Source organism: Polyodon spathula, chromosome 21, assembly GCF_017654505.1.
Source record: "Polyodon spathula isolate WHYD16114869_AA chromosome 21, ASM1765450v1, whole genome shotgun sequence".
Classification (NCBI taxonomy): Eukaryota; Metazoa; Chordata; class Actinopteri; order Acipenseriformes; family Polyodontidae; genus Polyodon; species Polyodon spathula.
Window position 1 is genome coordinate 29939038 of NC_054554.1, and position 14189 is coordinate 29953226.

Sequence of the window (14189 nt, forward strand, 5' to 3'; positions counted from 1 at the left end):
GTGTGCTATGTTGCCTGTAAATTTAGCATCGCATTGCTGAATTATATTGAGAGGGTCCTGTTCCAAATATTTGATTACATTTCTTCCGGTTCACAGGAGATCCAGCTTTAATCCAGGTCCCTGTATACTCAGTAACTCTTGTGCACACAATTTAGCATAAACTGCTTGAGAGAAGCACATTTCAAACTGAGAATTTATGCAGTTTCACACCTTGTTTTAACACATCTGGTCTAATCTGTCTTTCCTGTAACACCCAAATAATTGAGCAGGATACAGTTCAGATAACAAATGTGTCTGAAATGTGTTTAATTTAATGTATTTAAAAATAAAAAAAAATCTTTAAAAAGATTTAATAGATCATATTCCACTTAGCCAAGCAGCTCCAACTCTGATACAAAAGCGAACATTTCCACATCATAAATCATGAACGAAGTGATATAAAAACAAACCAAGATGCACTGCAGAGACAGCTGGCCTTCTGCTAAAAGTGTGCGATTGCCAGCCCATGGTCTGTGGCTGAGTGGGGTACTGCGGAGATGGGAGGCTTGCCCCCAAAAAGCTACATCAGCGCACTTCTACTCCCAGCCGAGTACATTCATCACCTGGACCTGTGTGTGTGTGTGTGTGTGTGTGTGTGTGTGTGTGTGTCTATATATATATATATATATATATATAGAAAACAACAAAAAAACACAACTTTCAAAAATATTTTTTTACTAGTGAAGTCAGCCTCATTTAGATTTCCAATATGAATGCTGTACCTCTTCTATGTTGTGAAGTGAAGCAGCAGACACCGTTTGGGGCGAGAGTGGGTGAAATGATTCCTGATTGATGGCCTGCTGTTGGTGCTGCTGCTGCTGCTGCTTCTGCTGCTGCTGCTGCTGATGGTGCATCTGCATCAGGTGGACCTGCTCCTGTCTGTGGGCTAACTGCTGCATGCCATAGTGAAAGCCCTGCCCCAGAATGTGGTTCTGCTGCAGGCCAGGGTGCGGCCACTGAGCCTCAGGGAGCAGGTACTTCACTGGAGGAGGGGTGGTGTGTCCGGCTGCCATGGGGAAGGCATTGTTGAACATCTGGGCTTGGTGCTGCTGAAAAGCCTGGCTGTTGATCATCTCAAGCTCCCGGTTGGTGTCTCCGTAGGGGCCTGGGAAGTGGCCGGTGTGATTGGAGTTGGACGAAGGGGAGGGGAGGGCTCCAGGGTTGCGGGGATGGACCTGCTGGACCTGCCTGTACTGCAGCAAGCGAGACTGGGGAGGGGGCATCTCCGGCAGGTCCCGTAGCTCACCCTGCTCTGAAGGAGGCACCTCTCTGAGCAGACCGGGGAACCTACAAGCACCAATAAAAAAAAAAATCCAATCTGTGATCAGACTTTGCGATTCAGAATCTTTACATCTGAACTTAACAAAATGTATTCTGGACTCGCACTGAAGAAAGGGAACGGGAGCACAGCATTTAGATGAAAATGGTCACAAAAAGGGAGTGTCCTGTTTATTTTGGTAACCACATCTGAAACAGCTGAATGCAGATATACTCTTTAGATAAACCATACCTTTTTATGGACCGTTGAAAGCCAGGTACATTTGACCTGTTTTTAACTGATCAGAGGGAGGGGAGGAGGTGGAATTAGTTTCCACTAAAACAGCTATCAGTGGAGCATTTGGAAACCGTAGAGACGCTTTGTCACCAATGTACCTGGGGTATCCTGGTCCAGGCTCCTCCTCTGCATTGTTGCCCAGCCTCCAGTTGCCTCTGATGAGCTGCTGGGGGAAGCGCAGGGCCTGCTGGGCTAGGGGATGAGCCAGCTGCTGATGCAGAGGGAAAGCCATGTTGCTCTGCAGAAAGTGATTGTGTTCATTCCACTGGTGCAGTCTCGTCTGCTGACTTAGAGCTTCCAGCGTGCCGACCCCCTGCATGTCTGTGAAGAAACAGCAGCAAGGATTCATTAAAGCTTGCTTAATGGGCTGCACAAGCCATGCATGCAAGAATGACATTTTAAAAATGAAAAAAGGAGAGGAGAGGAGGACTGGGGTATCCAGTGTTCAGCCTCTTCATCTACATACCTAGCGCTTCTCCCAGGGCTGCCGCCTCAGAGTTTTCTTCCACAAAGCTGTTGAGCCGGCTGGGCTGAGCTGGCGGCGGCTGTGGTGCGTTGAGCTGTGGAACGGGCCTCACCGCATTATTCATCTCCTCCGGCACCATGGCGGGCTGCTCCGGAGCCATGGCCTCGAGGTTCGGGGAGTGCAAGCCCCGGTGAGGGAGGGGGTTGAAGAAGGGGGGGTTGTGACCGGCCTGGAAGGCTGGAGATAGCTGGGATGAATGCTGCTGGGTCAGTTGGTGCACCTGGCCAGGTTGCAGGGGCAAGTGATTCTGAGGGGCCTGCTGCTGCTGCTGGTGGACTCTGAACGGGGGCCGGGGGACAGGGTACTGGTGTGGGAACTGCCGAACGGAGGCGTGAGGGGGGAAAGGGGGGTTAGGGGGAGCCAGGTGGAAGTTAAGCGGCCTCTGGACTGGGTTTTCTTTCCTGTGGAGTCTGGCATTTGGTAAATTTAGGCTTGCATGGGGGTCAGGGCTTCTGCTCTGTCCAGCCTCAGGTTCCACCTGGACAAAAATAAGAAATAGTTTAGCAGCTGCATTGGCTTTCTAAAATCTGGTACCTGACATCACAACAAATAGAAGCAGTGCTACTATATTCTAGAAACACTTCCTCCACTGCTGTGCAAAAAGCTGCACTGCAAACTACTTTAAAAGTCTGAAAACGCTTTCCGAGATACGAGTTGTTAAAAAGCTCTTAATCCCTTTTCCCCAACCAGCTTCACATAGCTGGCATTACTGCGTTTAGTTCACCTCATAGAATAAATAAAAGCGCGATACCTGTTTCTCTTTGGAATCAGGGGCTTTCCTGTCTGGGGTGTGCAGACTGTTATGCTCAGATTTTCCATCCATTTTACCTGCATAAGATCAAAAAGATTTAACAGTTATCCTCCAAGATATACACAGCTACATACTACGAGGTGTTATAACTAAGCGAGTTCCGATTTAATTATCATGGAATAACTTCTCGTCTGTTAAATTAGCGTCCTGAAGTTTTTAATTCACAGGGGTGATGACATGCAAATCGACCCACAGCATCCAGACAAGAATGAAAGCCATCACATAGTGTTGTAAACTAGGAGTTAGCAGTAGCTTGTTCTGCTTGATAAGGTAATTATGTACCCAAGGCTACATTGAAAACCTCAGGACATTATAAAACCACACAGTAGCCTACGCTGTAGACGACATTTAATGGAATCTAAATAATCATCTCAACCTTCTACTGTTATCAGCTGTCATGCCCTTAAAATATGAAGCGTCTGTAAACAGATGCCAGCATGGAACTATACACGGGTCTATTTTTAGCTAATTGAACAGAAAATTACTGTTCAGATTAGGCGTGGGTTTAAAGTCATTATGATCCTACAGACAACAGGAACAGTTTTATTTTTTTAAAAAGCAGAATGGTACAGCAATATGCTTTCTAACCATGAGGTTTGTTCGATGAATGGGAAAGGTTACCCCTGCATTACATTATCGCTAAATGTAAAAACGTCAGCTGTACAGTATGAATTTCCCCAGACAGCCCCATCAACTCCACACACCGTTCCTGCTCTGCTCTTCCTGCTCCTTCTCCTGCTGCTGCTGGCTCATCCCAACTGGGGAGGGGTGGCTCCCACCGAAGGGGTTGGGGGATCCACGGCCGTGGGCTTGCAGCAGGTTCATGTTGTACGCCATGGCAGCCTGGTGAGTCATGAGACGAGGGTCCACTGCAAACCTGCCCTGGTACCCCGGCCAGGGAACCTAGAACAAACACATGTGTCACCCGACTGAGTCCAGCGATTCACGAGGGGAGCCTCTAGGGTACCTGCAGTAAACATACAGGGGTGTATGACTGACTATCCTTAGCTTAGCGAGTGCCAATAGCTCTAGCAAGCTCAATTAAGGTTAGCAGCTCATACAACCAAAGAAAGAAACGTGTAAAAACATTCCCTGTATAAAAGGACACAAACGCCAACGTGGGCTTCCCTCACGATGCTGACCACCGGTAGAACAGAGTCTCTTCAAACAAAACGCAAAGTTTCATTTCGAGTACATTGCAAAAAACTACATTTTGCACTGCTGATGCAACGAAGCAACTAAATAAGTTTAACACTTTGATTCTACTGATCGTTCAAATTCAAATACCTCGGCCACAAAGCAGTTTTAAATTTCCAGCGAAAGCAATAGGGATTTTACCTACAGGCTAAATAAACTGAACGAACTGAAGATAGGAAAATGTGCAACCCGCAGATTACAGCAAGGGGCTTTGCAGAAGCTTTGTTTTTTGTAATACTTCAATAGCTTTTATTTCCATAAAATCACTGCTCACTGTGTACGTTGGGCGGTCGTGCACTAAAACTGTTCATTCTGAATGACAAGCCGCACCACATCTAGAAGAGAACAGCTTAACATATTTCAAGAGAGATTCAAACAAACAGGTGGCCCTGGGCCCTCCGACGAGACCGACTTTAAAAACAAACCCCGTAAACACCAGATGGGTCTCCGGCCGTCTCAGACCCGTTCAAATGCATCGCCTGCCTGCCTTTGCATTTTTTTTTTGTACAAAACTCAAACAGCAGCAGCACTCTGCTGACAACAGTTGATGCCTGTGCTAAGCTGATAAAACGCCACAGGTTAATTCCTAATTGAACAAATTCATAGAAACACTAGAGCAAATGGTGCTATTCACAATAATGTCTCTCGAGAGAGACACTGAAATATCAACCATGCATGTGAAAACTTGAGCTTTCAGACCCCCTCCACTCTGCAGAATGTCTTCCTTTTGTTTCGGTTCATCTACAGGGTCATTAGAAGTATTGCTCATGTCAAAGTCTTTTAAATCAGAACTAGAATATTTATTAATAAAAACAAAACTTGATTTTCTACAGTTTTGATCAAGCTTTGTTGTGTCTAATTTAGACACATTAACACAAGGGAGAGATTATTTAGTCAAGAAATAAAAAAAGAGGGGTTATTGCCATTATCAAGTGAAAAATTCAATGTTATTTTTTTTTTTTTAATGCATTATAAAATTAAAACAAAAGATATGAGTCCCTTAGAGCCACACATTTACATTTTAAATCAAACATCTGCGGTCTGTTCCCTTTCTTGGTTGCCAGATCTCAACTTCAGATTACAGACGTCTTCCCAAACGCAGGGTAACGACCTGCAGCAACTCCCATATTGAATAAGCACCTTGACCGACCTGATAAGCAAACACACACTGTTACTCTGCAGGAGCACAACGTGCAGTCGAATAAAACAGTACAGCCGAGGCCCGGAAGCAGATCTCTGGTCTCTTATCTCGACAGGCATGAGCAACACCACACTCATTGTTTATTGGCATTGCAATTTGAAGCGCGGTTCATTATTTTGATGCGATCACGGTGACTTACATCAGATACAGTCAACCTCTAGACAACGTGCAGTTGAAGGGCAAAAATCTGCTTTTATTTAATTACACTTTAATCTGAACCAAGCATTTTTAAATTGAGTTGGGTTTTGTTTGCTTACTGCACACCATAAATACACTTACCCATTTAGCTTTATGCTGGAAAATAACTATTCATGATAAGCTGCGTATAGGCTTTATCAGTAATGAAACATGTACCATCAGATATCAACTGGTGTTAGAGTCGACAAATTCAGCTAAAAAAAAAAAAACGCCAAGCAAAATAAAACAATCGCACTGGGGAAAAAAAAACAGAAACACAAACCAGACAGTGTAGTAAAGCAACGGAAGTAAATCTACTGCTTGCAACACCAGACAGGGAAAGCAAAGGAACATGTAATAATACAATTGCACCTGTAAATAGTAAACAAAATTTAAAAAGGCATGTTTTCACTACTGGCCCCCATCACTGTACAGCAAGCACATTTTCTATGGCATTTAGACAGAAGAGCATTGCTCACAGAATGAAAATGGGCTATTTGGGGTATATCTAGGAATTACTGTGTTGATCAGATGTGTAAAAAGTTAACTATAGAGTACACACACACACACACATATAATACATAAATAAAAACAATAAATCAATCAATAAATCAATAGCGTATTGCTTACAGACAAAGGCATCGACATGACCATGTTTCCTCCATAGACAGCTGGCACGTAGAGGATGCCTGCCCCAGTGTGAGGGTCTATCCTCTGGACTGGGCTGGGTGATTTTCCCAGGGTAGGGTGGGTCCCGAGGGGAGGAGTGAACGCTCGGATTGGGTTTCCAATCAAAACAGATGGATTGGGCTGAACTAGAAAAAATAATATATAAAATAAAAAAAGAGATTACAACCCAGTGATAGAAAACAAACACACACATTACGAGCACGAATGTCAGAGGGACAGCTTACCAAATCCTTCCGCTGGAAAAGCTTCACTCTGATTCTGGTGCGGGCCTTTACCCTACACAGGAAGAAGAAATATGTTAAAGTACTACTGTCCTTGTAGTTCCCTCAACCGCATCTTTAAAAGCAACACTACACATCACAGGAATCAAAAAACAGACTGTTCGCTCGTTCTTAATTCAAGGAAGCTGCAGGAGAAAAACTCAGCTTAACTACTGCAACGGCAGTACACAGAACCAAAAACTGCTTCCACAAAATTCTGTTCCAGCATATTGAAGTTAATATTTAACAGCAAGGTAAGCAATTAACAGTAACACTAAACAGGACACTTGAAGGAACATGTGAAGAGAACATTTAGACAGCTTTACAACCGCCCACCTCAAACTACAACAGGTAGCTATCCACAACGAAATGTCCACTGTAGGGTTTGACACACGACATTTCAAACTGCAATCCACTCCTAAAAACTAGTGAGCTACTGAAATCTACTGAACAGCACACAGGTACTTCAGCATTCAATGTATCCAAAAAAATACAAAACAGTCCAAGTAGAGCTGGAATGATCCAAAAGCTCCAATTACATTAGTGTAAGATGCTGTAAACACATGCACGTATATGTAGGTACAGACACCTCCGCTATATCCCAGTTGACAGGAATAAGGGTTCCCTGGGGAGGGGGGAGCTGAAGACGAACATAAATAATACGTCATTACATTGGGGTGATGGAAATACCATCAATAAATTGCTATTTAACCCTGTCTTCATACCACTCAATAACTGGCACATGCAAGCGCAGTCCAGAAGCAATGGCAGATCCTGAAATTCAGTGTGGCACTGTTCCCTGTCACAGGTTAATGAGGTGTGGCATTAGCAAAGCACTTGTGTTTCCAAAAGACACTCGTGTGAAAATCAAGTAAAATTGCTTTTCAGAATGGCAGAGTTAGAGCTCGCCATCTGATGTGCTGCCAGCGTCCTTCAGGGATTAAAAAAATGGATCAACACAGAATGGTTTCAAGAGTCATCTGGAAGAGCAATATTGCCATCTGAATCCAAAAGGTGAATTACTATTTTTTTTTAAATATATGATCTTCATTACAGCAATGCTGGGATCCAGCTGTTTAACTTCATCTTCTGTAGCGTTATCGGCCAAACATTAACAAACAAAATAAAGCTAGCCTACTACCCTTTTAAAGCTTGTCAACGGCACCAAACCCAGGAAATATGCATTTGTAAATGACTCGAGTGCAGCAGCTGAAACAGAAGTCAAGTGTGAAACTGTTAATTAAAATAGTAGCAGCTTAAACATACAGACCGGGCTCAAACATTGAGACATGACCGGATTACTGGTTTAAGTGCGCTGCATCTACGCCAAGACAGCCATGCGTAAAAGCACAGCCATCAGCATGTTCAACCTGTCTGGGTGTAGAGGAGCTGTGAAAATGGAGTTTGCTTTTGCAGCCTTTGTTAATTAGAAGTGTGGGGTCAACCTGCACTGAGAACGTTTCATCCTTGTGGAGGAGGAAAAAAAAAACCTGTATGCATCTCCTGTTTATCAATATGTCTGTATGTGTACGCACAATAGGGGCCTTTACAACAAAAACAAATACACATACCTCGAGCCTGTACACATTAAGCAGGTAGGTGTTTAAACCTAATTAAACACATTGCAGAGCCAGACAGACACATTGGTACACATCTCTGGGTGCCTGCTAAAATCACTGGTACACTTTCACAACTCATTGCACCTCTGAACCCCTGGAGAGACAAAGACTGCGTATTGCTTAAAGAAATCTACCATTCAGTAGCAAAAGTTAAAGCAACGTCAGGTGCGGACACATGAAACTTTTAATGCTGTGCAGTGAACACTTGGGGCAGCATGTGCATTGAGCATAAAATAAATAAATCACTTACATGAGGATAAAATAAATAAATCACTTACATGGTCCTTTAGAAAAGCACACTTTCGTGTCTTGACATTTTGAAGGAGAACACAAGCTGTTGTCTTTAAACTTAAGAAATAGAGAGGCTTGTATTTTAGCACTTGGCTGAACACCACGCTGCCAGCAGCTGAGAGGGAGAAGCATTTTAGCAAGAGGGGAGCTTTAAAAAACAGAAGCCCCTCGTTTCCTGAAAGCTTTACACCTGCATGTTAGATCACCACCATGGCCTCCAGCTCTGTGCTTATTTAAAAAGTGGTAAAGCAGGAATGTTAGAAACAGCGAGACAATAGATACGCCTACAATGTTCTACTTTTTAAAATTAAGTTTGTCCCAGATTACATCTTTTTTTTTTTTTTACATTCTTTTTTAGAAACGATGATACACTGTTATCGCGATTTTTAAAACATTCACATTGTAGCATCCGAGCTGTCAAGTCTGAAAAGGAAAGCTATCCCACCGAACCTACAATATTACTACTGCCTTGGAATCGAAGCGATCTTTGTGTTCCTGTTGCCAACAAAGAATGTCGCTACTTTCCAGCATGCGGTCAAGCGCTTCCACTGTACAAACAGTAAGGGGAGCAATTAAAAGGGCAAGGTTACCATCAACGGAATACAAATGGCAAAAAAAAAAAAAAAAGCACTGGCTCAAGGAAGGATGTGGCTGCAGGGGCTTTTGCAGGTGGTGCATGCTTGCTAAGCACTGTATTTTATGCATTTTTAGTCAAATCACATTCACCCTACCCCGCCCCCAGTGCACTTATCGTTGTAGCAACACCTTGACGACAGCTAGGTTATACCTTGGGTAACTATGCTTGATGGGAAGAAACAGTGCTTTCTGCACATTTAAATGAGACCCTGTGTATATCCAGCAGTGTACATATAAAGACCACGTCTCGCTGCAATCTCTTGTTACCTTTGGTGGAGATTGCTGCTGCTTGTTGGAGGTTGCAGGGTGGTGCTGCTGCCTCAGGGCCCTGGGGATGAACTCCGGAGCCAGAGGGTTGAGGACGTAGGTCTTCTTCAGCTCCAGCGCCTCCAGCTGGGCCTTGATCTGCTCAAACGTGATGCCGTGGAGGCTGTTGTTCTCATGACAGATCTCAATGAACTGCTCCCAGAACTTCCTGTAAGGAACAACAGAACGAGGTCAGCGAGAGATTCCTGACAGCTCCGACACAAATTACATTTTCATAGCAAGCGGTTAATCCAGAGGACAGCCAGTGAAGTGAGTGCACAGCACACCCTCGGGGGCTGGGGCGAGCCATTCATGGTGAGAGCTCTCAAGATCTTTCTCTAATATACTGCATGGAATGAACTTCCCTTTTTCAATACATTTCTCATACAAAATGTAGCAAAATGTATGGGTTTCTGCACATAGTTTTTTTTAATCCTCAAAGTGAAATTAAACTGTTTTATTAAAACCCGGTCTAAAGATGAAATGGGCTGTACGTTTATTGGCGTTTGTTTTGTATAGGGAACAAAGTTAAATTGCAGAACACTGGGTTGTTTTTTTGCTTGGTTGGTGATTAATTAAAGCAGTAACACTTAAGCCAATTATTTTCTGAATAGGCTCAATTAAATGTGGTAGTAGAAAGATGATGATCAGCTATTCCCACAATTCTACACACAAGCTACAAAATCAACTCAACAGGGAAAGACAACTCAAATATAAACATTTTGCCAATTTCTTTTGCTGTGATGACAAAGTCTGGCAGCAAATAGGCTGGACAAAGAGACAACTGGCAGGATGTCATAACTCTTTCGATTACTGTCAATGGTGTGCACACCTGGATACAATTTAGCACCTAAACGTCAAAACAAGCCATCACCACACAAACAGTTCACAGCAACAGCAGCCTCCTACTTCCCTTCCCTTTAGTTGTCTGTAGAGAGACAGACAAATCCTTAAACAGACCGGATAAGAGGAGGCCACCGGTGAAAGAAGCTCTTTCAGGTCTATCCGAGCAGGTCACAGGTCTTGCAAAAGGCAAGCAATTACATGCCTGCTCAGCTGTGAAGAGGGAAGAAGCGGAACTAATTTTAAATGTCCAGCTTCACTGTTATGATGTCGAGAGGATGAGGGGCAGGGACTGCTCAGGTTCAACCAAGTACACAGTACTGCCACACTGCACTGAGAAAAACAGACAGGCAAAAAGCAAACAAACCTGCAAGGCCAGCTGAGCTCCCGCCAGCATGGTGCTTTCTGAGCTTTAACCCTCACAAATGTGTTCTGTTGATGGCAACAGTGAATGGCAAATTGACGCCAAGATAACCTCCAGTCAATTTGTTTAGTACATGTGTTCCATTTGGTGCTGTGCCTTATGACGAATATGCCAATCTAGGCAATGTGCACACACACACTCGTCGATACAAAGAAAGCACCTCTGACTGGACCCAAAACATGCACCTTCGTAAGAAAGCAGCTTTGTACTTGTAAGCCTGTGTTATATAAACGTGTCATCCTGCAACTGCTGATTGTTTCGGCTTAAATCCCCCCCCCCCCCCCCCCCCCCAAAAAAAAAAATTAGCGCCAGAATACAACCTCCTGCACGTTAGCTCCTTTATGAAAAGTATAAAGAGGTCAAGCTGGAGCGATTTCAGTTTCTTTATAACGTGCTTTATAACAAAAGAAAGCCCCTCTTGAAAGCAAGCTGGCTGTGCCAACTTGAGGCTTTACTAGTGTGTGGATTGATATATTCATTTTTACAAAGGGCAAGAGTAAAGCACATTATACAAAACATAAAATGCTCTCACAAAAAGCATCATTTAAGCTACATATTAAATGACACAGCATGTGAAACTACTGCAAAAGGAGCACAGGGCTGTCTGGATCTCTTAAGCACTAGGTGAACTTTAATAAATTCTTAGTACAGGTAGTCTGTAAATAAATAAATATAACAGTGCATTTATAAAAACACACCCACTTGAACCAACAGCTCTTTAAAATAGGCCTGTCACACGAAAATGTACTCCGCTCGATCCCATCGGAGTATTTCAAATGTTCTGAATGTTTTTATTCTGTCTGTTTCCTTACTTCGTAACTGTAGCTCTATCACTGCTTGCATGTTTGTCTTTGACACCTCAATTTTAAAAAGGCAGATACTTCACAGACCACAGGCTGGTGTTGCAGTCCAAACTCACTGCAAGCTCACACGTGATTTACAGCAGTTACTAGGAAGCAGCAGCAGTTTATCTAAAGCATTTGCAAATCGGAAAAAGAAAAGATCACAAAAAAAAACATGGGACCAGTAATGTAGTAAGAAATCAGACTTATCCATGAAAAAATACCAGATGAACAAAACAGCTTTGGCTGAGAGAGATAAATTAACAGTGCAGTACAGTACATAGTTCTGAAGGCACTCTAAACTAAATCACTTGATCTTACAACTGCTCTTCCAACCTAGACACGGGAACCATACTGCAGTGTGCCACAGCAAAGCACAGGGGCGACCAACCCTGCGGTCAACACAAAACACACAGTGGCTGTTAGCAAACAAATTCACCTGCTGTGGCGTTATGAAATCAACATCTGGAACAAACAAATCTCCAGACAGCAGTTGTAATTAATCTAAACCCAGACTGAACTTTACCAGGAAGCTGTCATGGCCAGGTGGCAGACACCAACTGCTGAAGCACTATAAAAATATTTTTTAAAAATGAATTAATTAAATAATGTAGTCCATGGAGAAGCAAGTATCAGATGTTAACTGGAAACCTACTGGAACAAGTTTAAAATGAAAAACAATTATATATATTTTATATATTGTTTTTTTTCCAGGTCAAAAAAGTCCCTCGGGTCGACATTGTCAATACGTGTTAGAATTTCGAATGCTTGAATCAGACCGCCGCGTCGTCTTCATTGTTCAAGACTGAATAGAAGGCGTAGAGTTTCTTTTCTTTATTTCATGGATGGTTAGGGAAGAATATCTTCTACCAAAAAGTTACTCAAGGCCCATAATAAAACACAAGCTTCTTCTAGTGTCTATAAACCTAGTAACTCATAACAGCCAATAAAAAATGATTTACCAAGAATATAAATCGGCTTCCACTGTGCTTCTGACATAGCAAAGAAACAAATGAACCAGCACCAGTTTAATCTTTCATACTTAACAGAGCACTGACAAATACAAGGACGTTTCAACAGCCACTTTAACAGAACAGGGTGCAGTTAAACTAGCTACTGGTAACACACTCTGACAACTGTCAATTAGAATAGCGAACCTCTTATAAACGTCATTTATTTTATTCATACCCTCCTCGTCAAATAAATTGCACACTATTTAAAATCCAAAGAATAGTATTAAAGCTAAAGAAAGTTTGGGATACCTGAAGGCAACTGGATCCTGAAAGAAAGTGAAATGCTCAAGTAAATAAAACGCATGATATTTCAGTGGGGGTGTCGCTGTGAAACAGATTCTCTGTTATAATCCAATGACCAGTCAAGCCTGCAGCGACACGTGCCAGATCTCGGTTGAGGAAACGGCACACGTTCTTCTGAATGCCCCAAGCGTGCTCGCTCTCTCCCTCTCTCTGCAAAAAGCAATTTTACTGGAGTGTGAAACACTGGGAATAAAAACTCAGACACCTCAGGAACAAGCTGTGGCGAATGTGAGAAAACAAGCTGACCACATCACCTTTCAAACTCTACCACAGAGATAATTAATTTTACTGGGTGAACTACCAGTTGCTCATGACAGCACTGTGGTGGTTATATACTGTTTTTCATGTGTTCACAGGAATCCACAGCAAGGCGTATAGGGGAGAAGGAGGGGGGCTTGCTTACCCAGAACACAAGAAAAAGCAGTTTCTTAATTTAGCAAGAAAGCTCTAAAACACCAATTTCATCCGACGGCCCATGGGAACTGGTTTTAATGTAAATGAAATCCCACAATTAGTGTGCTTGGAACAACTCCCTTAAAGATAAAATGGAGCAAACTCCATTTTATTAAGTGTCCCACTGATGAGGACGTTTTCCTTTGTAACAAAAGATAAAGATGTGCGCAGGGCAAGATACTTAGCATTTTCTATCCACCTACACACAAATGCCTTATGATCCAGCTATCTGAGAATTCTCTTTTTCCAATGTCTCTTCCATGATTCCCTGCGTTTCTCTTCGGGGTGAAGTGAAGTCACACAGGGAAGGGTGGGAAAGAGATTCACGTACGGCCACACATTAAACGTCTTAATTACCAAGCATAGATTTACCAATTATAAAACAGCACAGATTAGATTACAGGGAGTGGGGACTGAAGCAGGAGAGTGGTTCACAGGGCTAGGAGAATTCACTGCACAATGCAAATGATGCTCTGAAGATGATAAGATGTTGAATCTCCATTTTACACTCAAGGCAACTGGCAGGTCAGTGCTCGGAGTGGCTGAAAACCAGATAAAGACACAATGACCTGATTTACGTGCAGAATCTAATCCGATTCAGGACTGAAAGGGTTAATTTGTATAACGTACCTGCATCTCCCAACAGAGCAGAGGGCAATGGGATCTCCCACCACAGCCACCAGGGACTGGGACCTTGTGATCGCCGTGTTGAGCAGCTTGTAGTTGGACAGGAAGCCATAGTCCAGGTCCTCCGTGGAGTCCTCGACCATCTGCTCCTTCCTCTTTATTGCAGTCTGCTTGTGTTTGCAGGTGTGCCTCGTCCTCACCGTGCTGAGGAACAGCACTCGGAATTGCTTTCCTGAAATACATTAAACCACCCGTGTCAATCAAGGCAACGGTGCTAACAGGCGTGAAGAGCTGGCGCTGTAACTGCAACATACCAACACTAGGATTTCAAGAGCTCAAAAATCTTCTTCAGAGGTAATGGGAATTTCTAGTCTAG

General features: G+C 43.2%; 1 protein-coding gene across 1 annotated transcript in view; it reads right to left on the bottom strand.

Moving 5' to 3' along the window:
• LOC121296269 (probable helicase with zinc finger domain) overlaps nt 1-14189 on the bottom strand; it is a 39230-nt gene that overhangs the window by 1902 nt on the left and 23139 nt on the right. The window contains exons 21-29 of the mRNA XM_041221610.1: nt 13817-14045; nt 9270-9477; nt 6421-6472; nt 6137-6321; nt 3636-3834; nt 2872-2948; nt 2061-2598; nt 1693-1915; nt 762-1326 (exon numbers count right to left, since the gene is read on the bottom strand). Of these exons, the coding sequence (XP_041077544.1) occupies nt 762-1326; nt 1693-1915; nt 2061-2598; nt 2872-2948; nt 3636-3834; nt 6137-6321; nt 6421-6472; nt 9270-9477; nt 13817-14045 (2276 nt within the window). The remainder of the gene's footprint in view (nt 1-761; nt 1327-1692; nt 1916-2060; nt 2599-2871; nt 2949-3635; nt 3835-6136; nt 6322-6420; nt 6473-9269; nt 9478-13816; nt 14046-14189) is intronic.